The 23,314-nt window shown below is 47.7% G+C and overlaps 1 protein-coding gene across 3 annotated transcripts in view; it reads left to right on the forward strand.

The window, feature by feature from the left end:
- Positions 1-21,682, forward strand: part of DNAAF9 (dynein axonemal assembly factor 9) — a 156,204-nt gene extending 134,522 nt beyond the window's left edge. For all 3 annotated transcript variants that reach the window (XM_039479457.2, XM_039479458.2, XM_074406314.1), the window contains 8 exons: positions 140-275; positions 6,635-6,721; positions 10,952-11,058; positions 11,426-11,500; positions 15,376-15,581; positions 16,301-16,366; positions 17,471-17,564; positions 18,316-21,682. In XM_039479457.2, coding sequence (XP_039335391.1) covers positions 140-275; positions 6,635-6,721; positions 10,952-11,058; positions 11,426-11,500; positions 15,376-15,581; positions 16,301-16,366; positions 17,471-17,564; positions 18,316-18,428 — 884 coding nt within the window. In that variant the 3' untranslated portion in view covers positions 18,429-21,682. The remainder of the gene's footprint in view (positions 1-139; positions 276-6,634; positions 6,722-10,951; positions 11,059-11,425; positions 11,501-15,375; positions 15,582-16,300; positions 16,367-17,470; positions 17,565-18,315) is intronic.
- The last annotated feature ends 1,632 nt before the right edge of the window (positions 21,683-23,314 follow it).

Genomic DNA, 23,314 nt, shown 5'->3' on the forward strand with positions numbered 1-23,314 from the left:
TGTTGGGGTGTAAGCGTTGTCTACATTAGGAGACTACTGGAAGGCATGATTAGGGAAAGGAGCAAGGGCCCACATTTGTGTGAGCCCTCATCCCTAACCGGAACTGTGAAGGCTAAACTGTCCTTGGTTTTATTCCCAGGCCTGGTGAGTAACGTGGTATTCACCAGTCACACCGCGGAGCAGCGGCATCCCCTCCTTGTTCAGCTGCAGAGCCTCATCAGGGCTGCCAATCCTGCTGCAGCCTTCATTCTTGCAGAAAATGGGATTGTTACCAGGTAATCTATACATTTACTCTGCAAGACCAGTTGCTTTCTCGTATGGTACTCAGTGGCCCACAGAGTCTTTCTACTGTATCTAAAACCTGAACATTTACAGAAGTCAGTTTTTGAGCCAGGTACAGTGGCATGTACCTATAGCCCCAGCTACTCTACTAAAAATACAAAATTAGCCGGGTGTGGTAGCGCATGCCTATAATCCCAGCTACTCGGGAGGCTGAGGCAGGAAAATTGCTTGAACTCAGGAGGCAGAGGTTGCAGTGAGCCGAGATCATGCCATTACACTCCAGCCTGGGCAACAAGTGTGAAACTTGGTCTCAAAAAAAAGAAAAAAAACGCAGGCTGAGTGCCATGGCTCACACCTGAAATCCCAGCACTTTGGGAGGCCAAGGTGGGGGGATTGCTTGAGCCAAGAGTTAGAGGCTGCAGTGATATATGATTTTGTTGCTGCACTTCATAGCCTGAGCAACAGAGCAAGGCCCCATCTCTTTTTTTGTATTTTTAGTAGAAACGGGGTTTCTCAGTGTTGGTCAGGCTGGTGCCTCGGCCTCCCAAAGTGCTGGGATTATAGGCGTGAGCCACCGTGCCTGGCCAATCCCATCTCTTAAAAAAATAAAAAATAAAAAATAAAAGCAGACTGAGCACAATGGCTCATGCCTATAATCTCAGCACTTTGGGTGACTGAGATGGGAGGATCACTTGAGTCAGGAGTTTGAGACCAGCCTGGACAATATAATGAGAACCCATCTCAAAAAAGAAAAAATATATTGGGGAAAAAAAAAAAAGCCAGTTTTTGAAGTGCTTTTGATGCTCTGTAAAAATCTCTAAGAAGACCCCATCCTGTACTGTTTGGAGGCATTTTGGTTTGTTTGTTTTTTTTTTTTTTTTTTTGATGAGAAATCTTGTTTTTAATTTTAGACACATATAACATTAAAAACAGCATGAAACATTTTTACGAAACACATAGACTTTATGAACCCAGGGCCCAGTGATGGAAGAGTGGGAACAACCTGGATGCTCTCTTAATTCTCCCTTTCAGTCACTGTTCTCACGAGTGACTTATATCCTGGCTTTTTATTATTTTATTTGAGACAGAGTCTCGCCTTGTCACCCAGGCTGGAGTGCAGTGGTGCGATCTTGGCTCACTGCAACCTCCACCTCCCGGACTCAAGCGATTCTCCTGTCTCAGCCTCCAAACTAGCTGGGATTACAGGTGCTCACCACTATGCCCAGCCAATTTTTGTATTATTTTAGGAGAGATGGGGTTTCACCATATTGGCCAGGCTGGTCTCAAACTCCTGACCTCAGGTGATCCGGCAGCCTAGGCTTCAAAGTGCTGAGATCACAGGCATGAGTTACCACACCTGGCCTGACTTTTTAGACAATAAATAAGATTTGCCTGTTTTTGAACTTTAAATAAATAGATTAAAACAAGTTCTCATTCTTGGTCATCTTATTTTACTCAACATTGTGAAATTGATCTCTGTTGTTGCCTATAGTTGTGCTTTATCCACATTTATTGCTCTACATTGTGAGGTGATATAAATACACTACAATTAGTTTATTTACTGTTCATAAACATTTTGGTGATTTTTCAGATATTTTAGTGTTCCTATAAACTGTCTTGGGCAATTTTTTATTTTTTTAATTTTTCTTTTTCTTTTTTTTTTTTTTTTTTTGAGATGGAGTTTCGCTCTCGTTACCCAGGCTGGAGTGCAATGGCACGATCTTGGCTCACCGCAACCTCTGCCTCCTGGGTTCAGGCAATTCTCCTGCCTCAGCCTCCTGAGTAGCTGGGATTACAGGCACGCACCACCATGCCCAGCTAATTTTTTGTATTTTTAGTAGAGACGGGGTTTCACCATGTTGACCAGGATGGTCTCGATCTCTTGACCTTGTGATCCACCCGCCTCGGCCTCCCAAAGTGCTGGGATTACAGGCTTGAGCCACCGCGCCCAGCCTAGGCATTTTGTTTTGATGCGTTCACATTCTCATCCACTGAAGGATGGTAGCCAAGATTGTCTGAACGTCTTTGTATTAAGGTGTTAGAGAAATGGCATAGAGAATGTAGAGAAGGGTCAGGTGTGGTGGCTCAGCCTGTAATCCCAGCACTTAAGGAGCCAAAAACTCCTTGAAGGAGTTCAAGACCAGCCTGGGTAGGGGCCAGGTGTGGTGGCTCACACCTGTAATCCGAGCACTTTGGAGGCCAAGGCGGGCAGATCACCTGAGGTCGGGAGTTCAAGACCAACCTAACCAACATGTTGAAACCCCATCTTAAAAAAAAAAAAGACCAGCCTGGGTAAAATAGTGACACCCTGTCTCTACTAAAACAGTTTTTGTTTGTTTGTTTGTTTGTTTGTTTGAGATGGAGTTTCGCTCGTTACCCAGGCTGGAGTGCAATGGCGCGATCTTGGCTCACCGCAACCTCCGCCTCCTGGTTTCAAGCAATTCTCCTGCCTCAGCCTCCTGAGTAGCTGGGACTACAGGCGTGCGCCACCACGCCCAGCTAATTTTTTTTTTTTTTTTTGTATTTTTAGTAGAGACGGGGTTTCACCATGTTGACCAGAATGGTCTCAATCTCTTGACCTCGTGATCCACCCGCCTCGGCCTCCCAAAGTGCTGGGATTACAGGCATGAGCCCCCGCTCCCGGCCCCAAAACAGTTTTTTTAAAAATCAGCCAGCATGGTGGTGCGTGTCTGTAGTCCTAGCTACTCAAGAAGCTTGGACAGGGTGATTGCCTGAGCCTAGAAGTTTAGGGTTACAGATAGCCATGATCACACCATTGCACTCCAGCCTGGGTGAAGTAGTGAGACTTTGTCTCTTAAAAAAAAAAAAAGATAACATAGAGATATTATCGCTTTACTTCATGAACTTAGGTTCAATTTACAACTAAAAATAGAGAATTAGTGATTTTGTATGTGTATACACATATACAAAGAGAAAACACCTGGTTATGTAGCCATTTTGTTTGCTCAATTCAGATAAAAGGTTACATACCTTTTTTTTTTTCTTTTTTTTTTTTTTTTTTTTGAGACGGAGTTTCGCTCTTGTTACCCAGGCTGGAGTGCAATGGCGCGATCTCGGCTCACCGCAACCTCCGCCTCCTGGGTTCAGGCAATTCTCCTGCCTCAGCCTCCTGAGTAGCTGGGATTACAGGCACCCGCCACCATGCCCAGCTAATTTTTTGTATTTTTAGTAGAGACGGGGTTTCACCATGTTGACCACGTTGGTCTCGATCTCTCGACCTCGTGATCCACCCGCCTCGGCCTCCCAAAGTGCTGGGATTACAGGCTTGAGCCACCGCGCCCGGCGGTTACATACCTTTTTATGTAGTTTTGATTTTTGAACTATGTAAATATTTTATCTATTCAAAAATTAAATCAAGGAGGGAAAAAACTAAGTTAAATATAAACCAAAAAAAAAAAAAAATGAATCTGTATATCAAAGTAATAACCACACGAAAAAAGTAATTCAAGTAACTTTTGAACATAATCCTCTGCTGGAACCCTGGTTCTAAACAACATCACTGGTTGAAGAGAGGAGATTATGAATATGAAATAAAGATGAAGAAAAACCCTTGAAATACTTATTTTTCTTTATTTTATTTTTGAGACAGACTCTTGCTCTGTAACCCAGGCTGGAGTGCAGTGGCACGACCTCAACTAACTACAACCTCCACCTTCTAGATTCAAGCGATTCTCCTGCCTCAGCCTCTCAAGTAGCTCGGATTACAGGTGCACACCACCATGCCCAGCTAATTTTTCTACTTTTAGTAGTGATAGGGTTCGCCATGTTGGACAGGCTGGTGTTGAACTCCTGGCCTCAAGTGATCCACCCACCTCAGCCTCCCAAAGATCAAATGTTGATTTGAATTGGAGATTCAATATAAATTCATTATTTTAAAAAATGTGTATTTCCTAGCACTTTCCTTTGAAAGGGACGAGAATAGTAATACCACAGTAGCAGCAAATACCCTTACTTCTGTATCTTGTTTCTAAGTACCAGTTCCCACTACAAGGTATCAAGACTCCATGGATAATTAGCTGACTGCTGCATGCCTAGGTCAAGGAAAGTACAAAGTGAGCCTGATCCATTTTATGCCAATAAACCAGGGAAGTACACAAAGATTAGTGAAGATGTGTCAGAAGGATACAGGAACTCAAGAAGTTCCTGCTAGTCAGGCCCGGCTCAGTGGCTCATGCCTGTAATCCCAGCACTTTTGGAGGCCGGGCTGGGCAGATCACCTGAGGTCAGGAGTTCAAGACCAGCCTGGCCAACGTGGTGAAATCCCGTCTCTACTAAAAATATAAAAATTAGCTGGGTGTGGTGAAGAGCGCCTCTAATCCCAGCTACTCAGGAGGCTAAGGCAGAAGAATCGTTTGAACGTGGGAGGTGGAGTTTGCAGTGAGTGGAGATCGCGCCATTGCACTCCAGCCTAGGCCACAGAGCAAGACTTGGTCTCAAAAAAAAAAAAAAAAGAAAGAATTTCCTGCTAGTCTAATTTGGGACCATTTGAGGATAGGAAAAAACAGTGATAATACTGGAACTATGGATTATAACACATGGAATAAAATGTGTGTCCACAGTGATATACAAAAGTGGAGGGGGCCAGCATAGCAAAGCCCTTTACAGAAGAATGCCAAGTAAATAAGGTTTGATAAAACTTAGAAAATAATCATTTTGTAACCTTCAGTCTAATACAGTATTTGATTCAGGGAATGATTAATGAATTATAAAAGCATTAGGTGAAAGACTGTTGAAGAAAAAAAATATAACTCGTCCTCCACTGTATAAAGTATCACTCCATAGACTACTGACTCCTTACAAAGAGGGAAAAATACCTTACAATGGAAAGGTCTGGTATACCTATGTTGACCAAATGATTAAACTCAGTGAGATCAATAATGGGACAAACTGATACCCTGTACCTCCTTGATGTGATGCAATGGAAAGGATGCTACACCACCTGGATATTAATCTCCAAAAATGCATAACCTGAATCTAATTACGAGGATTAGAAACAGACAAATTCAAGTGTGGGATACAAGAGCTCTGACGTGTACTCTTCAAAAATATCAATACCACGAGAATCAAACCAGCAAAAGCTGGAGGAGCTGTTCCAGCTTAAAGAAAATAAAGATTGGCCAGGCGCGGTGGCTCATGCCTGTAATCCCAGCACTTTGGGAGGCCGAGGCGGGTGGATCACGAAGTCAAGAGATCGAGACCATCCTGGTCAACATGGTGAAACCCCGTCTCTACTAAGAATACAAAAAAAATAGCTGGGCGTGGTGGCGCGTGCCTGTAATCCCAGCTACTCAGGAGGCTGAGGAAGGAGAATTGCCTGAACCCGGGAGGCGGAGGTTGCGGTGAGCCGAGATCGCGCCATTGCACTCCAGCCTGGGTAACAAGAGCGAAACTCCATCTCAAAAAAAAAAAAAAAAATACAAAAATTAGCTGGGCATTGTGGCATGTGCCTGTAGTCCCAGCTACTCGGGAGGCTGAGGCAGGAGAATTGCTTGAACCCAGGAGGCGGAGGTTGTGGTGAGCTGAGATTGCGTCACTGCACTCCAGCCTGGGTAACAAGAGCGAAACTCGCATCTAAAAAAAAAAAAAAAGAAAAGAAAGATTATAAATTTAGGCTGGGTTCAGTCGCTCACGCCTGTAATCCTAGCACTTTGGGAGGCTGAGGGCAGGTGGATCACCTGAGGTCAGGAGTTCGAGACCAGCCTGGCCAACATGGTGAAACCCCGTCTCTACTAAAAATACAAAAATTAGCTGGGCATGGTGGCAGGTGCCTGTAGTCCCAGCTACTCTGGAGGCCAAAGCAGGAGAATCGCTTGAACCCAGGAAGTGGAGGTTGCAGTGAGCTGAGGTTGCGCTACTGCACTCCAGCCTTGGGAATACAGACATCTCAAAAAAATGAAAAATAAAAACTTAATGGACCCTCCCCCACCGAAAAAGGGGAAATTTGAAAGTGGGTGCATGTTAGTGCTTCTCCAGATTTGTTGTGCATATGCATCTCTAGTGGAGACCTTGTTAAAAATTAGTTTCTAGTTCAGTAGGTCTGGGTCAGGGCCTGAGGTTCTGCATTTCTAACAAGCTCCCAGGTGATTCCTGGGAGCCAGTAAATTCCTTGGATGTGATCATGGTACTGTGGTTCTGTAAGAGAATGTCCTTGTTCTTGGGAGATGCATACCGAAGTATTCAGGGGTAAAATATCATGGTGAGTACAACTAGTTTTCAGTTCAGAAAAAAAAAAATGCTTATATGTATTTAGGGGACATTAAGAAGAAGCAAAATGTTCAGGTTAAGAGTGACAGTCCTAATTAATCTAGGTCTTTTCTGTGTGTTTTCAAAGGAATGAAGACATTGAGCTGATTCTCTCAGAAAATAGTTTTTCAAGTCCTGAGATGCTACGATCTCGATATTTAATGTATCCTGGATGGTAAGTATCGCCATTGAAAAATAGCTAAGATTTCTTTGTAAACCCAATGATTGATTTATTTACAAGGAAGAAAAGGGGGAGAGGGTGAAAATACCAGATGTGCTTTGCAAGGGTGACACATGGCAGCTGGCACGGCCCACCTGTCCCAGCAGCTGCTGGCCTTGCCAGGAGCCCAGTGCTCTACCTCTTGGGCTCCAAACTGGGAGCCTTCCCAGATGTTTCAGTTTAGGGAGTTATCCTGTAGGGAGCAAGCACAGCCGTGCCCTGTGTTCCTCCAGCCCCTACTGAGGGCAGAGCAGCTGGCACAGAACCAAGGAGTTATAACTCTCCCAGGTGAGAGTCGCTTCTGACAATACTATCAGTCAGTCCTCTAGGGTTCCTGTCTGCTCATATGACCCAGGGAGTGTTCTCTGTAGGCTGCTGCACAGCCTGTGGACCTTTCTAGAGGAGAAGAGGACGAAGGAGAGAATAATATGCAAAGTTACTGTAATCATACTAATACCAACACACTGGAGCATTTACTGTGTGTGCTAGCCATTGTTCTAAGACTCCATTCTCCACATGGCAGCTACTAGCCACATGGCTATTTAATGAAATGTAAATTAATAAAAATCAAAATTTAGAATTCAGTCTTTTAGTTACACAGTCACATTTCAGGTGCTACATAGTTTCCTGTGTCTAGCAGCTACCGTGTCCAACAGTGCAGATCTAGAACATTTCTATTGCCCCAGAAAGCTCTGTTGCACAGCGCTGTGGTGAGATCCTTGTTTGTGTTATCTCATTTACACCACGCCTGTGAAGTGGATTCCTTTATTTCTCATTTTACAGATAAGGTTCCAGAGGCAGCAAAGAGTTAATGATGTGTCCAGTTTACGGCTAGTAAATGAAAGAACTGGATTTCATACGCAGGTTGAAGGGCCTCAGAGCTTTTTCTCTTAGCTATTGTGCTACACTTATTTCTGTATAGAATGGACAATTTGTTACTGCTCTGTTGAAGGTTTAGGGGAAGACGATTGTTAAAGCTTGGCCAAAATTAATCTCTCGGGTTTATTTGGATTATCTTTGTTATTCTTACTCACTTTTCCCAAGCACCTCTCTACATCCTTCACACTACCACTTACACCGCCAACTTTTCATCCTAACAAAAAATGATCTACAATGCTGTAAAACCAAAAAAACCCCAGAGGGTCAGTATGTAAAATTGAAGGCTTTCAGGCACATTCTTAGAAGGAACCTCTGATTTGAGTCACGTCATATTTAAACACTGAGTAAGTGGGTCATTCCTTATGCCTGAACAAGGTAATGGTATCTTAGCTAAAAATAAACAAATGGAGATTGTAGGGGGAACCTTCTTTCCAATGGCTACAGCCACTGACCCCCTTGCTGCCTGAAATTCTAGTCCTGAGGCTCCTGTAATCACCACCAGGTGCCTAGAGAAGCCCTGTCCTCCAGTCCCTACTGACTCATGCACAAAAACCTAACTCAGGGCCCAGACACCTGGAGGCAGCCTGATCCAGGAGAGAGTATGGTATGAGGGGTTCATTAAAAGACTGTGAATCGGGCCGGGCGCGGTGGCTCAAGCCTGTAATCCCAGCACTTCGGGAGGCTGAGGCGGGTGGATCACAAGGTCAAGAGATCAAGACCATCCTAGTCAACATGGTGAAACCCCGTCTCTACTAAAAATACAAAAATTAGCTGGGCATGGCGGCGCGTGCCTGTAATCCCAGCTACTCAGGAGGCTGAGGCAGGAGAATTGCCTGAACCCAGGAGGCAGAGGTTGCAGTGAGCCGAGATCGCGCCATTGCACTCCAGCCTGGGTAACAAGAGCAAAAAACTCCGTCTCAAAAAAAATAAATAAATAAATACATACATACATACATAATAAAAAAAAAAAATAAATAAAATAATAATAAAAAATAAAAAATAAATAAAAAAAAAGACTGTGAATCTAGAGTTTAAAACCTTTTCCTCGCCGGGCGCTGTGGCTCACGCCTGTAATCCCAGCTCTTAGGGAGGCAGAGGCGGGAGGATAGCTTGAGCCCAGGAGTTCGAGAACTGCCTGGGCAACATAGCGAGACCCCGTTCTCCACAAAAAGGAAAAAAACAAAAAGACAAAAAATAAAAAATAAATAAATAAATAAAACCTTTTCCTCATCAGGAAGATCAGTCCTTATAGAGAATCAGAGATGGAGGGACCCCAAAATTCTCTTTCAGGCCTTTCTTCCTAAGTCCATTTCTGGGAATCAGATAATTTCATCTTTAACAAGATGGCAGTCATCAGTCTCCTACTCATCTCTATATATTACTCCCTCCCACTTGAGTCAGGGCCACCACCTCAGAGTCAATGGGCTTTAGTTCCAGGATGTGCTCAGCTCTATGCTGTGCACACATTCTCTGCCACTTCCCTCTCACATCCTTCTCTGTTCCCATCCACCCTACTCCCTTTTTTTCTGGTAGCACAGCTTGTTTCTAGTTTGGGCAGAAACCTTGCTCCCTTCCCTTGGCCCCTGCAAATTCCCCTAAGGATTCAGATACCACAGAAGCCAGAGAAACCCCCAGTCTCCAAATGACTTGTTTGGATGAGGAGAAGACAGGTCAGTCTTGCAAAAATATTATGCCTACCACATTACTTTAAAGAAATTACAAAGAATAAGATACTTTCAACAATTTAAAATTCAAAATGGCAGTGCTGTTCTAAAATAAAGGAAACAGGGCTGGGTGTGGTGACTCACACCTGTAATCCCAGCACTTTGGGAGGCCGAGGTGGGTGGGTCACCTGAGGTCAGGAGTTTGAGACCAGCCTGACCAACATGGCGAAACCCCGTCTCTACTAAAAATACAAAAATTAGCTGGGCATAGTGGCACACACCTGTAATCCCAGCTACTCAGGAGGCTGAGGCAAGAAAATTGCTCGAACCTGGGAGGCAGAGGTTGTAGTGAGCCGAGATCCTGCCACTACACTCCAGGCTGGGCAACAGAGTAAGACTCTGTCTCAAAAAAATAAATAAATTAGACCAGGTATGGTGGCTCACGCCTGTAATCCCAGCACTTTGGGAGCCTGGGGTGGGTAGATCACAAGGTCAGGAGTTCAAGACCAGCCTGGCCAATATGGTGAAACTCTGTATGTACTAAAAATTTTTCAAAAATTAGCCGGGCATGATGGCATGCACCTGTGATAGCTACTCAGGAGGCTGAGGCAAGAGAATAGCCTCACCACTGCACTCCAGCCTGGGCAACAGAGCGAGACTCATCTCAAAAATAATTAATTAATTAAAATAAAATAAAGGAAACAGGCTAGACACAGTGGCTCATGCCTATAATCCCAGCACCTTGAGGGGCTATGGAGAGAGGATCACTTGAGGCCAGGAGTTCAAAACCAGTCTGGGCAGCATAGTGAGACCTCATCGCTAATAAAAAATCAAAATTAATTGAGCATGGTGGCATGTGTGGTAGCAACTACTCAAGAAGCTGAGGTGGATCACTTGAGCCTGAGATGTCAAGGCTGCACTGAGATACGATCACACCACTGCACTCCAGCCTGAGCAACAGAGCAAGACCCTGTCTCAAAGAAAATAGAGCAGAGATCCCCAGTTCCTTCTGTGACGGGTGTACACATTCATATGTACAACCTGTTAGGCTGCCTGCAACAAGATGGCAGGGCATAGTTGGAGCCCTTAAAGAAATGGGAGGGAGACCAGGTGCAGCGGCTCACACTTGTTATCCCAGCACTTTGGGAGGCTGAGGCAGGCGATCACTTGAGGCCAGGGATTTGAGACCAGCCTGGCCAACATGGCAAAACCCCGTCTCTACCAACAATACAGAAATTAGCTGGGTGTGTTGGCACACATGCCTGTGATCCTAGCTACTCAGGACGCTGAGACACGAGAATTGCTTGAACACAGGACAGGGAGGTTGTAGGGAGCCAAGATGATACCACTACACTCCAGCCTGGGTGACAGAGGGAGACCTTGTCTCAGAAAGAGAGAGAGAGAGAGAGAAAAGAAGGAAGTAAGGAAAGGGGGCAACATCCTGAGCAAGAGCCCCCCACTATACCAGGAAGGACCCCCAAACTCAGATGGGGACTGGGAGGCTTCAGAGGTACATAGGGTCTTTGACATCAAGGAACTGCAAATCTAAGGAGGTAAGTGGTAAGTAGTTTATCTCAAAGTAGCATGTAATAATACTCAAAGCCCAAACTATTTGTACTTGTAATTTTTTAAACCTTTTAAGGTATGAAGGTAAATTGAATGCTGGGTCAGTCTATCCACTAATGGTTCAGATCTGCGTATGGTTTGGCCGTCCCTTGGAGAAGACTCGCTTTGTGTCCAAGTGTAAAGGTAAACCTTGACTGGAATGTGCCAGATCCTGGAAAAAGGGTGCCCCAGAGTTGATTCTGCCTCCTGATACCATTTCAGTATTCTATGTGCTGTGTCTCTTCTTACCTTTTGGAACCAAAAGTAGACAGAGGGATTTGATCAAATTGTGGGTGGCCACACAATTTGATCTCCACTCCAGTGAAAGGGTTTTCTCTCCCCTGGGAACAGTGGCACAGCCCCTGGGGAGCAATAGGGTGTGAGGGGTAGAAACTGTGAGCCCTAGACCCTGGTGTATGGTCCCTCCCCAGTCCCTCAAACTCCCAGCTGTGCAGCGCTGAATTTGGCCTGTGCCTCCATGTGTGACAGCCGTGTCCTCTTCCTCCACCAGCAATTCAGTCCTCCATCAAGCCAAGTCCCTTCTGCGGAAACATCTACCACATCCTGGGCAAAGTGAAGTTTTCAGGTAACCAGGGGCTGGGATTTGGGAGCTCTACAGCATGGAGTGCTTGCATCTCATGATGTGAGTTCAGAGTTTCTGCTGGTGCTCTGCAGACCACTGATGCTACTCAGGCTCTCAGGAACCTTCCCCACCCTGGGCCTTCCCACCATCCAGCTTTCCATCACCGCTCTCCCCAGAGGGCCCACTTTCTGTAGGTCCTTCTGTTCCATGGCAGAGGTTTGCCCTCCTCTCCTGGATGACTTGTGCAGGGGCTCTTCTCACAGCTTTTTGGCTTTCTTGTTCCAGAGCCTTACACTCCACACCTCTTGAGCCAGTCATGGCCTCCTCTAGACCTAAAACTAGGAGCTGCCCCAATTCTGAGCTCTTCAGCTCCAGATCCATTTCTGACCAAAGTCTTTGAGCTTCCATTTGCCTTCTCCTCTCTTCTACCCAGTAGACCTGAGGATCATTCTTAGACCTCTGGATCCCTTGTATCCGATAGTCTTTTCCCAGGGTGGGCATCAGGGAAGGCCTCAAAACAAGTAGGAGTCAGTCAACTCAGTGTTGAGGAAGGGGACAGTATTCCAGGGGAGAGAACATTTGCTATAATACAGAGGCAGAAAAGGCACATTTCAGGAACCAAAAAGCATTTACTGTGGCTGGAACCTGGGAATAGGGAAAGAGGGAGTGTGTCTGTTAGGGTGTCTTCAGCCGTTATCACAGAGAACCCCCACTCAGCAGGCAGGTGTTGGCTGTATAACAAGTGAGGTGCTCAAGCAGCAGAACAAGGCCACTGAGGACCCAGGTGATGTGTGTCTTCGTGTCCTCCCATTCTTGGTGTTTCAGCTTGTCTTTCAGGTTCCTGCCCCTTATGGTTGCCAAGTGGTGCTATAGGTCTGGGTGTCAAAGCCAGACACAGCATCCAGCCAGTGAGGAGAGGCGGCTCTTCCTGTGGGTATCTGTGTCAGTGCAGCACCATCCCCCAGTTTCACAGCCGACTTCTCTCATTGGATTGAGTTGCCGTGCCTTCCTGTACCCATCCATCACCCATGCGGGAATTGGTATTGGAAGAAGAGGGAGACAATGTGGGGGATAAGCAACTATTGGTGTCTGCTGTAGGGAACCACTGAGGGCTTCAAACATAGAACCATCACAGTTCGGATGGGAGAATTACATAGAACCTTAGCTCATAGCTTTTGGTTAATTTATGTGATCAAATCAGAAACTTGGGCCCCATACCTAAGTCCATGGTGCTCAGGCTCCAACAGCCAGCCCCTGTTGCTTCAGAGGTCTTAGTACTTTCATTTTTCCCTCTCATCCATCACCTCCTTTACTTCTTTATTTTTATTTCTTTTTTGCCCAGGCATGGTGGCTCATGCCTGTAATCCCAGCACTTTGGGAGGCCGAGGCGAGAGGATCACTTGAGGTCAGGAGTTCGAGACCAGCCCGGTCAATATGGCAAAACCCCATTTCTACTAAAAATTTAAAAATTAGGCCAGGCGCAGTGGCTCACACCTGTAATTTCAGCACTTTGGGAGTACAAGGCGGGTGGATCATTTGAGGTCAGCAGTTCAAGACCAGCCTGACCAACACATGAAACCCCATCTCTACTAAAAATACAAAATTAGCTGGGTATGGCCTCAGGCACCTGTAATCCCAGCTATTTGGGATGGTGAGACAGGAGAATCACTTGAACCCGAGAGGTGGAGGTTACAGTGAGCCGAGATCATACCATCCAGCCTGGGCAACAAGAGTGAAACTCCGTCTCAAAAAAAAAAAAAAAAAAAAATAGGTTATGGTGACACACACCAGCTACTTGGGAGGCTGAGGTAGGAGAATCACTTGAACCCAGGAAACAGAGGTTGTAGTGAGCCAAGATTGCACCACTGCACTCCAGCCTTGGCAACAGAGTGAGACTCTTATCTCAAATAAATAAATAAATATTTCTTTTTTATTTTTATTTTTATTTTTTGAGACAATGTCTCACTTTATCACCTAGGCCAGAGTATAGTGGTTTGATCTTGGCTCAGTGCAGCCTTGGCCTCCCAGGCTCAAGTGATCGTTCTACCTCAGCCTCCCAAGTAGATGGGACTACAGGCGTGAACCACCATGCCTGGCTGATTTTTTTCTTTTTTGTGGAGACGAGGTCTCCCTCTGTTGTCCAGGCCGGTCTCGAACTCCTGGGCTCAAGTAATCCTCCTGCCTCGGCCTCCCAAGATGCTAGAATTTAGGTGTTAGCCACCATGCCCAGTTTCTTGTTTATTTAGATCTGCTACTTACTTTTTTTTTTTTTTTTTTTTTTTTTGAGACAGAGTCTCACTCCATCACCAGGCGCCAGGCTGGAGTGCAGTGGCGCGACCTTGGCTCACTGCAACCTCCGCCTCCTGGGTTCAAGCAATTCTCCTGCCTCAGCCTCCCAAGTAGCTGGGACTACAGGCGCACACCACTGTGCCCAGCTAATTTTTTTGTATTTTTAGTAGAGACGGGGTTTCACCATGTTGGCCAAGATGGTCTTGAACTCCTGACCTCAGGTGATCTGCCCCCCTCAGCCTCCCAAAGTGCTGAGATTACAGGTGTGAGCCACCGCGCCCAGCTCTGACTCTTTTTTTGTTCAAGTTTAAACTCTCTTTTCTTTTTTTTTTTTTTTTTGAGACGGAGTTTCGCTCTTGTTACCCAGGCTGGAGTGCAATGGCATGATCTTGGCTCACCACAACCTCCGCCTCCTGGGTTCAGGCAATTCTCCTGCCTCAGCCTCCTGAGTAGCTAAGATTACAGGCCCACGCCACCATGCCCAGCTAATTTTTTGTATTTTTAGTAGAGACAGGGTTTCACCATGTTGACCAGGATGGTCTCGATCTGTTGACCTCGTGATCCACCCACCTCGGCCTCCCAAAGTGCTGGGATTACAGGCTTGAGCCACCGTGCCCAGCTAAACTCTCTTTTCTGAATCCTTTCTCATCCTGCCCTTCGGGGAGCCCCTGCCCACTTCTTGGGTCTCCAGTCACTCCTAGCCCCCATCTCCTTAGCTAGGACACACTTTTTCCCATTCTCATCTGTGTGACCTTCATGCAACACTGCTATACTGTTTTTTGTCTGTTTGTTTAGTTTTTGAGACAAGGTCTTGCTCTGTTGCCCTGGCTGGAGTGCAGTCGTGCGATCCTAGGTCGCTGCAGCTTCAACCTCCTGAGATCCAAGCAATCTTCCCACCCCAGCCTCTCAAGTAGCTGCGACCACAGGAACACACCATCATACCTAGATAACTTTTGTTGTACGATTGACTGTGCCCTCCTCCCTTGGCCTCCAAGGCCTCTGCTGAAAGCCCCCCACTTCTACCAAGCGGACTGTCTTTCCTTTTCCTCAACCCCCTCTTCCCTAGTGGTTATTCCAGCAACCACCAGGGACTGTGTGGATGTCTCACACGCAGGGCCTTATCGACTTTAAAATGCCACAATTGCAGCATCAAAATCTTCCTCTTCTCCCACTCCAAACCTTCTTTTTATCTTGTGTTACCCTCTGGGATAATAGCGTCCACCTGACCACCCAGATCAGCCAAACCAGAAACTTTGTTTTCTCTTACTCCATCCTTTCCTCTCCTTTATAAAAAACAAAAACAAAACAAAATGGGGTCTCCCTCTGTCACTCAGGCTGGAGTACAGTGGCACAGTCTCCGCTCACTGCAACCTTGAATTCCTGGACTCAAGTGATCCTCCTGCCTCAGCCTTCTAAATAGCTGGGACCACAGCATGAGCCACTGTGCCTACCTGCTCCATCCTTTCTAAGTTGCCACTAGTCATGTCAGTTCTCTCTCCTACATTTTCTCATGAATCTGTCCCAACCGTCTGCATTGTTACAGTCCTTTAAGGCAGGCTCTCGGGGGCTGATGTGTATTCTCCTTACAGACTCTGAGAGGATCATGGAGGTCTGCCACAACACACTGGCCAACTCCTTGAGCATTATGCCAGTTTTGGAAGGACCCACACCACCACCGGAATCCAAAAGCATATCTCAAGATAGCAGCGGGCAGCAGGAGTGCTACCTTGTGTTCATCGGCTGCTCCCTGAAGGAAGACAGCATCAAGGACTGGCTGCGGCAGACAGCTAAGCAGGTGGTTCCCAGAGTCCACGCAGACCTGACACAGATGTGACCAGACACCTCAGAGCTGCTGCTGGCCCTGAGAAGCCCTGCCACTGCCTCCCTGATGCCTCCCCACTGGGCTGCCCCTCCCAGGCCCAGCCCAGCACTTTCAGGGACACTTTGAGAGAGGGAGGAAGCCACTCAGAGCAGACTCCAGGCAGGCATGCTATGTTGTCTGCTCTGTGAAGCAGGTTCTCTGCAAGCTTTGGGTGCTAAGCCTTGTAGCACAGCCTTAGGGGTTTAGTTCATCCTAGAACTCTGGGAATAGAGTTAGCTGGGGCCTGGGTCTTCTGCAGATGCTCATTTGAGACCTGTCTATACTGAGGCATGGGCTGCCTCACCTAGATAAGCTTTTAAATGGTTCTTGACTGTGGGACCTCAGGCTGCCCCTTTGTCTGCATGTCATTGGTGGGGATTAGGGATAAGAATCTACAAAGAGGCAGGACCATGCCCATTTATGAAAACACTGGGCTGTCTTCTGCTGCTTGTTCCCTGCTGGCTCACAGGGCCCTACAACAGGAAAGTGGTTTTCTCAAATAGCAGACAGGCAGAATATTATGTCCAGGCCATAGTGCACATGCTTTTCCTGCTGCTGGGATCTTAGTCGTGTAACAGAGCCCTGAGCCCTCCCTTGCCCATGCACTCCATGAGTTCTGCTGGGACCTAACTCTCCGCTCCCCATCTCTGCAGAAGCCTCAGAGAAAAGCCCTGAAGACCAGGGGGATGCTGACACAGCAGGAGATCAGGAGCATCCACGTGAGTGCCTTGCCATGGCTTCTCCTCTCGGTGGCCCAGGGCTGTCCTCTTCAGCTTGCATAGTTCTGTCTTTTGGATCCCCCAAGTGAGGAGCTGTTTGTAGGACATGCTGGAGGTCTTGCTTCTCCCAGGCCACAGAGCGAAGCTGGGTACAGAAGTCTGGCCTTCGCAGTCTCAGTGAGGAGGGTGCAGGAGACCTCTGGTGTGACCTGGGCATGAGACTGAGGAGAGCCAGTACTTGTGGGAGGAGCTGATGACTGGAGGCCCTTCTCTGGCACCTTGCTCCAGGAACTGTAGAAGACCCCTGTTCCAGATGAACCAGCTAGGGCCCAGGCAAAAACTGTCGAGATCCAGAAGGTGCTCATGGGAAGGTTGTGAAACCTGAGGCCAGGATGAGAGGCTGATTGAGAGACCCCCTTGATGAGCCTCCCAGCCTCTAGGTTCTGATCCTAGGCTCTCCCTCAGTCACCATCCCCACTGGGGCTTTTTCCTGAGGGGTTTGGGGACAAAAAGCTAAAAAAGATATAGAGGTTAGGTCCCCAGACTGGACTGTGTTACCAGCCCCAATAATGAACAGGGGAAGGGGTGGCAGGAAAGTATTCTGGGACTCCAGAAGCCCCTACTTTGGATTTGAGGAAAGCCCCTTCATAACCAACTCCTATAGGCCCAGACAGCCCTGGATGCTCCTGGGAAGACAACATGGGCACAAGGTAGTCCTCATAATTTATGTTCCCTTGAAAGCCAGTCATGACATAGGAGTTAAATACAGGTAGTTTATTTTGGAAGTGATTCTAGGAGACACTAAATAGGAAACGGGAGGATGAAAGAGGCGAAGGGGAAACAGTCAATAAAGAGTGTTCGCACATCAGTACCACTGCGGCCATGGGAGCTTCATCCCACTAGGACCTCCCAGAGCTCCTCACCTGAGAGGTGGGGAACCACCCTCAGGCATGGCTTGAGGGTTACTGGGGGTGTTCGATTCAGGGCTTCTCTGAATAGGAGAGTAGTCTGTCTTGCTAGGGGAATAGACTTGTTTGTTTTTGATGAATGAGTGAAAGATAGAAAGTAGTCAGATAATTATTACTGGACTCTTTTTTCCTACAGGTAAAACGCCACCTGGAACCCCTACCTGCAGGCTACTTTTATAATGGCACCCAATTTGTTAACTTCTTTGGTGACAAAACTGATTTTCACCCACGTATCCTTGGAACAGTGTGGTCCCTGTGTGGAACCTGGGCAGTGAGGCTGGGAGTCCGTGTTAGCCTGTCTGTAAAGCAGTTGTCTGCCAGAGCCACACATCTGGGCCCCAGGAGCAGGCTGGGCTCTGCATGTCCACAGACTGGGACCGGGAATGTGCAGGGGCAAACTTTTCATTTCAGTCTTTGATGTTGTTAAAATTAGATTTCTCCTTTATTGAGTGATTGCTAATGTGATTCTGGGGGTTATAGTTTCTTGGTTTTATCTTGTTTTAATAGAGACATGGTCTCGCCATGTTGCCCAGGCTGGTCTCAAACTCCTGGGCTCAAGTGATCCGTCCTCCTCAGCCTCCCAAAGTGCTAGGATTGCAGGCATGAGCCACTGTGCCTGGCCTGTGAGTTATAGTTTGGACGCAGCTACGGTGATACCCTGAAATCTGCAGTTGTTGGAGAAACGATTTACAAGTTGAAGACAGCCTGATTACAACAGTTAATCTGTGAAAAGATAGATAGGATAAAATGAAGACTCGAGGTGCTGCTATGTGCTAATGAAAGCTGAAGGGCTCAGTTCTAGGACCTTATTAATGGCCTTGTGCCAATAGCCATCACATTCTTTGTAGCTGTGGTGCTGCCAGTGTATACAAATGCTCACTTCCTCAGCAGTCCCCCCTTACCTGCCTACAGGTCCCTCTGGGCTCAGGAAGGCTCCCTTGTCCTCCAGGCTCAGCGCTCTCTTCCTTAATGAGATGCCAGTCATGGACCAGTTCATGAATGACTACGTGGAAGAAGCCAACCGGGAAATCGAGAAGTATAACCGGGAGCTAGAGCAGCAGGAGTATCATGACCTCTTTGAGCTGAAGCCCTAGAGGAAGGCTGGGCCCATATGTCCTGCAGAATGTCCACCCTGGAGATGGACAAATGAGTGTCTTAACCTCAGCTCTCCTGGAGGCTTCTCCCTGAAGGGCTGTCTTTGTTCTCCTTGGCCTATGTGTGCTGGCTTGAGTGCATGTTGTCTTTATTCCCTGTATAGCGCTGAAGAGCATCACCTGCACCATTGATTAGTAGGGTTGGGGGAATACTCAAGGATGAGCAGACGGGGCCCATCCGTCTATGTATGTAGCTGGCAGTCCAAGAACTCTGGATTTCTGAAAACAGGATCTCCTTTGGGCTCTTCATGTTGGGAAGAAGCATTAGGATTGCACAGAGGAGCTGCTGGGACTTAGAAGGAACCCTGGCTGCCTGAACTGTGGCTATGTCTAGGAGGTGAGGCCACCACAGGCTCAAGCCTCAGATGCTGCTCCATGAGAGCCATCTTCCCCAATGGAGTGCCTGCCTCCCGCTGGGCCCCTTTCTTTGAAGGAGTTGGCCCTAGCGGCCGTAGGCCCAGTCCTGGGAGGAGCAGCACAAGTCCAGCCCACAGAGCCAGCGGCTTGGGTTGAGATCAATAACATGTTCACAAATGAGGAGATTTCCCTTCTGAACTAAACTGAAGGAGAGACTTGTTGCTTTCCAGAAGTGTGTGGCTCTTGAGCTGACATCAGCTTTCCCCCTTGTGGGTGGTTCTTGGGCTCTCCTATCACATCATTCAGGTGTCCTAATGTAGGGACAAGAGCAAGCGTGTGGCCCAGGCCCCCTGGCAAGGCTTCATCTCACTGTGGAAGGAGGTGTCCTGCAGCTGGCTAGTCTTAGGCCTAGTGGCTGATCACTTGTGGGGTTACTCCATCGCCCAGCCCTCCCGCAAGCCTTGCCAGGGAAGGCCTGCTTTTCAGCCACAAACTTCAGGAAACTCATCCCCCGGCTCTCCAGAGCATTGTTGCTGGCCCTGGGCTCGTATGGCTCCTGAGGACCTGGAATTTCAAATAATTCCAATACCTAAGTTAGAATTCCTTCCAATGACATTGTTTTCAGCTGGACCATAAAGCAGAGGGGAATTACAAGTGTGTCCCATTCCTGACCTTCATAATTGGTGTGGGGGACATGGGAGAGTCACAGCCACTGATATTTAGGTGATGTCTCTTAGGACTTCAGTGCCTCAGCTACCTGAACTGTAAATGTTTCTGAATTTCACATATTTTTTTGCATGCCTTAGGAAGAAGCACATAGGTAAAACCAGCAGTTTCCAGTAATGTAGGGGGTTTTTGAGAAAGACCCCTGGAGCAGTGGAGAGACAGGATGGAGCACATGCAGTCTGTGTGCCTGGTCATACAGAGGCCTGCATGCAAGTAACAAAGCAATTGTCAAGGGCTTGTCAGTAAAATATGTTAGAAAAAACAATTTGAAGTCAAATGAACAAAACTCCAGATACCATTGAGTAAGAAATCTTGCATCAAGAAGGGCCTCTGAAAAGGCCCATGTGCTCCAGTCCCAGCTCCAAAAGACCCCACTGTGGAGCATAAGTCTGGGAGTCCCCAGACTTCTGGCTGGCCAGAGGCTGGGGTCCATCAAAGGCTTGCCTCTGCTTCAGAATCAATAACATAGATCTTAAGTGCAATTGATTAATAAGCAATGAGTTAGAGTTACTGTAGCTTCCTTTAGCTCTACCGAGCTCTTTTTAAAAACTCAAACTTGAGCAGCCTTAGAAAAGGGGTAGGGGAGGGGTGGGAACCACAGGCCATTTCTCTAAGGGGTCTGCTGTGAAGTTTTAAATGAAAGCTCTAGTTTTAAGAGCTTGAGCCATTTCCTGACTGCGCTGGCCTGGCAGTCTGGCTGCTGCACAAGAGTTTTTAAAGAGGGGTCGGAGCCTGCCCGTGAGAGCGGGTCTTCTCACCACGTGGGGCTGTACTACGTGGTGGTCTTGGTTTCTGTTTATAGAAATGCTCTCTCACCAACCTGCCCCACTGTCCCAACTCCTCTCCTCTTAGAAAAAAAACTGATTACCTCAACTTGAATATGAAACTGTGATTGAAAAAAGTCAAAATGTTAAGAAGCATCAAAGCCAAAAAGGCAAAACTGGCTGAGGCCTCTGTCGATGCTCCTCAGCCTACTCGGGAACGTGAAGGGGCAGCTGGCGAAAGGGCATTCCTGGGGCGACTTGCTCTGCCCCAGTGATCAGCACACCAGCAGTGCACTCTGTAAGCTCTTTGAGGACTGACGCCTGGGGATGCCTCCTCTCTACCAGCAAATGCTGGAACCTGCTGGGCCTCTCAGTGCTGTCAAGGTCAGTATCCACTTGATTCATCCAGGCAGTGCTCCAGGTTGGGGAGAGCAGGGTCTTCCACTGTCTCCAGAGGAAGAGCCATGATACTGCTTTTGACCATACAAGTGGATCCAGGGACCCAGCAGAGACGGTGGGTGGGTTCCCAGGGACAGGCAGTCCTCCAGGGGCTTAACATGCTTCTTGCCAACTTTCCTGTTAGCAGCTTCAGTTTATATCACCCAGGGTGCATGGGATACTGTTGAAGTCGCTGAAGTTATGGGTTATTTTATGTTTTGACATGGGATTTTTCTGTTTTCAATTGGAAGAAGGTGACAGAAATTGGAGAAAATGGAATTATTATCCTAGGGAAGGGCCATTGGCAAGGAGTCGAGCTGGCCCTTCTGAGCCCTAGGGGCTCTCTGACCTGAGGCCTGGACACTGGGCCCCTCAGGTCACAAGAAAAAGTTCCCTCCTAAATTCTATTAGGATTTTGGAGAATTTTTGCACAGTAATAAGCTCTGGGTTGCTCTTTGGGCTTCTCAAAAGGGAAAAGTTCAATTCAAAGATTGTAAACTATGAAGTATTCCAGCCGTGTTGCTGACCTAGTTGGATAGTTGTACCTCAAAAAGTAGGTGAGAACTGGTTTCCTCATTGTCCCAGGGTGTCAAATACTAATGACATAAGAGCTCACTTACATGCCAAAATTCACTTTTATACTAGTTTTTCAGTGCTTTAATGTTTGTAATTTAAATTTTAAAACTCGTATTTACAAACACTACTGTAACTTCAGTGAAACTGAATTGTGTGATTGAAGCTTTTTGCTTATCATAGTATTTATTACACTACTTAATTCAGTAAATATATAAAAGTAGCCTTCAATTTATTTTTATATTATTTTACATGTTTTTACCTGCAGTTGTGTATGTGACTTTACCTTGGTAATTGAGATGTCATGCTAAGGACCAATAAACTATCACTGAACAAGCAAGGCCTCCAGATGATGCCTATGCCATAGACTGAGTCCCTGGTGCTCCTGGGGCTGGGGTGAGGGGGGCTGGCCCTCAGCCTCTGCTGGACGCTTCTGCTGGGGATGCTGGGGGCACACTCCCTCCTTCCTAGACGCCAGAGCAGCCCGTGGAGAAAAAAATTCATCTGAAGAAACCACACTGGATTGCAAGGTGGGAACTTGGGGAGTCACAGAACTCGGGGATGGGCTCAAGGAAGCCCGCTATGGGAGCAGAGGTCTCCCCGGCCCTCGCGCCCTACCTGGGTCCCTCAGCCTCGTCTTATACCGCGGTGCAAGGGTGCGGGTTCTCAGCCCCTAGGAGCCACGCCTTTCCACCTAATAGCGTGTTTCCGCGCAGTGAAATCTCGGCGACGTGGCTCCTCGGAACTACTTTATACATGGGGACAACCGAGGCGGTACAGTAAGGGGCAGATACGCGGAGGTTTGCTGGAGCCCGCGGAGCTCTAAGAGGAGCGACCACAAATGCATCGGCTGTCCCCGTACAGGCTCGGGTTCCTCTCGGCAGGCGGTTCCCTTTGCACGTGGCGCGAGCCTCCCAGCAGACCACACCCCGGCCCCCCACCGCCCGGCCAGGGAGGTGGGGCAAAGGGGCGCCCACCGCTGGTCCACAGACACCCTGCTTCCTGTCGGCCAGACGCTGGGTGAGAGAAGGGGAAATGCCCCACTGGGCAGATGTGGAACTCCCCCGGGGGGAGAGTGTAGCCTCCGCAGAGAGCTTCAGGTGACTGGCATGGTGGTCTTAGGTTTGGAAGTTCCTTGAGATAAATTAGACCTGTGCAAACGAAATGCAAATCTGCACGGGCAGGACCTGGTAGACTTGGTGGAGGGGGCTGGCAGCAATATTACCGATTCACAACCTCTTTGCCCAGAGCCTGCGGCCTCTCGAAACCTAAGGTTTGGGGACGAACCGGCAGGAATTCCCAGAGCAATGGGGAAGACAGTAAACGGCCAAGGGCCCTTGGCGGGGGGTTGGTGGGGTGGGTGGGGCAGGAAGAGGCCAGGAAACCTGAGGACAGGGAAGGGATCCCATCTTTCACCTGGAGCCCTCAGTAGGTACAGGGGACTACTGAAACCCTAGTGCTGCTTACCAGAATGGGAGGGAGCCCCAGTCAGGGCATCCTGGCAAAGTCGATTGTGAAACGTGATTTAGAGCAGCGGATCTCATGTGGAACTGCTGAAAATCACAGGGCTCGCCAGGGAACACCGAGAAACCCCAGTGTTAATCTCTATCCTACTCTCTAGGGAAAAGTTATGCCCAAAGAAGACATGATCATGTGACCATGTGACCCACTTCCAGCCCATGACAGGGAGATCAGCTTGGTTTCTGTAGGAGTCCAGTCCAGGAGTATCAGCTACAAGTCAGCCCGGCCCAGGTACTTAGATGCCATCAGACCCTCTCCCCATCTTTGGTGGCCTCATTCTCCTCCTGCCGCAAGCTTCCTCTACACCACCAGCAGTCCCAGGGTCCCAAAGGCAAGGATCACATTCTCATCCTTGAACAGTTACAGTGGTCAGGAAGAAGGGAGTTTTTTGATTGGCCTGGCCTTGGGTCTCTGTGTGCTTCCATGGGCCCCCTGATACCAGGCCCA

This window comes from Saimiri boliviensis, chromosome 9 (genome assembly GCF_048565385.1).
Source record: "Saimiri boliviensis isolate mSaiBol1 chromosome 9, mSaiBol1.pri, whole genome shotgun sequence".
Lineage (NCBI taxonomy): Eukaryota > Metazoa > Chordata > Mammalia > Primates > Cebidae > Saimiri > Saimiri boliviensis.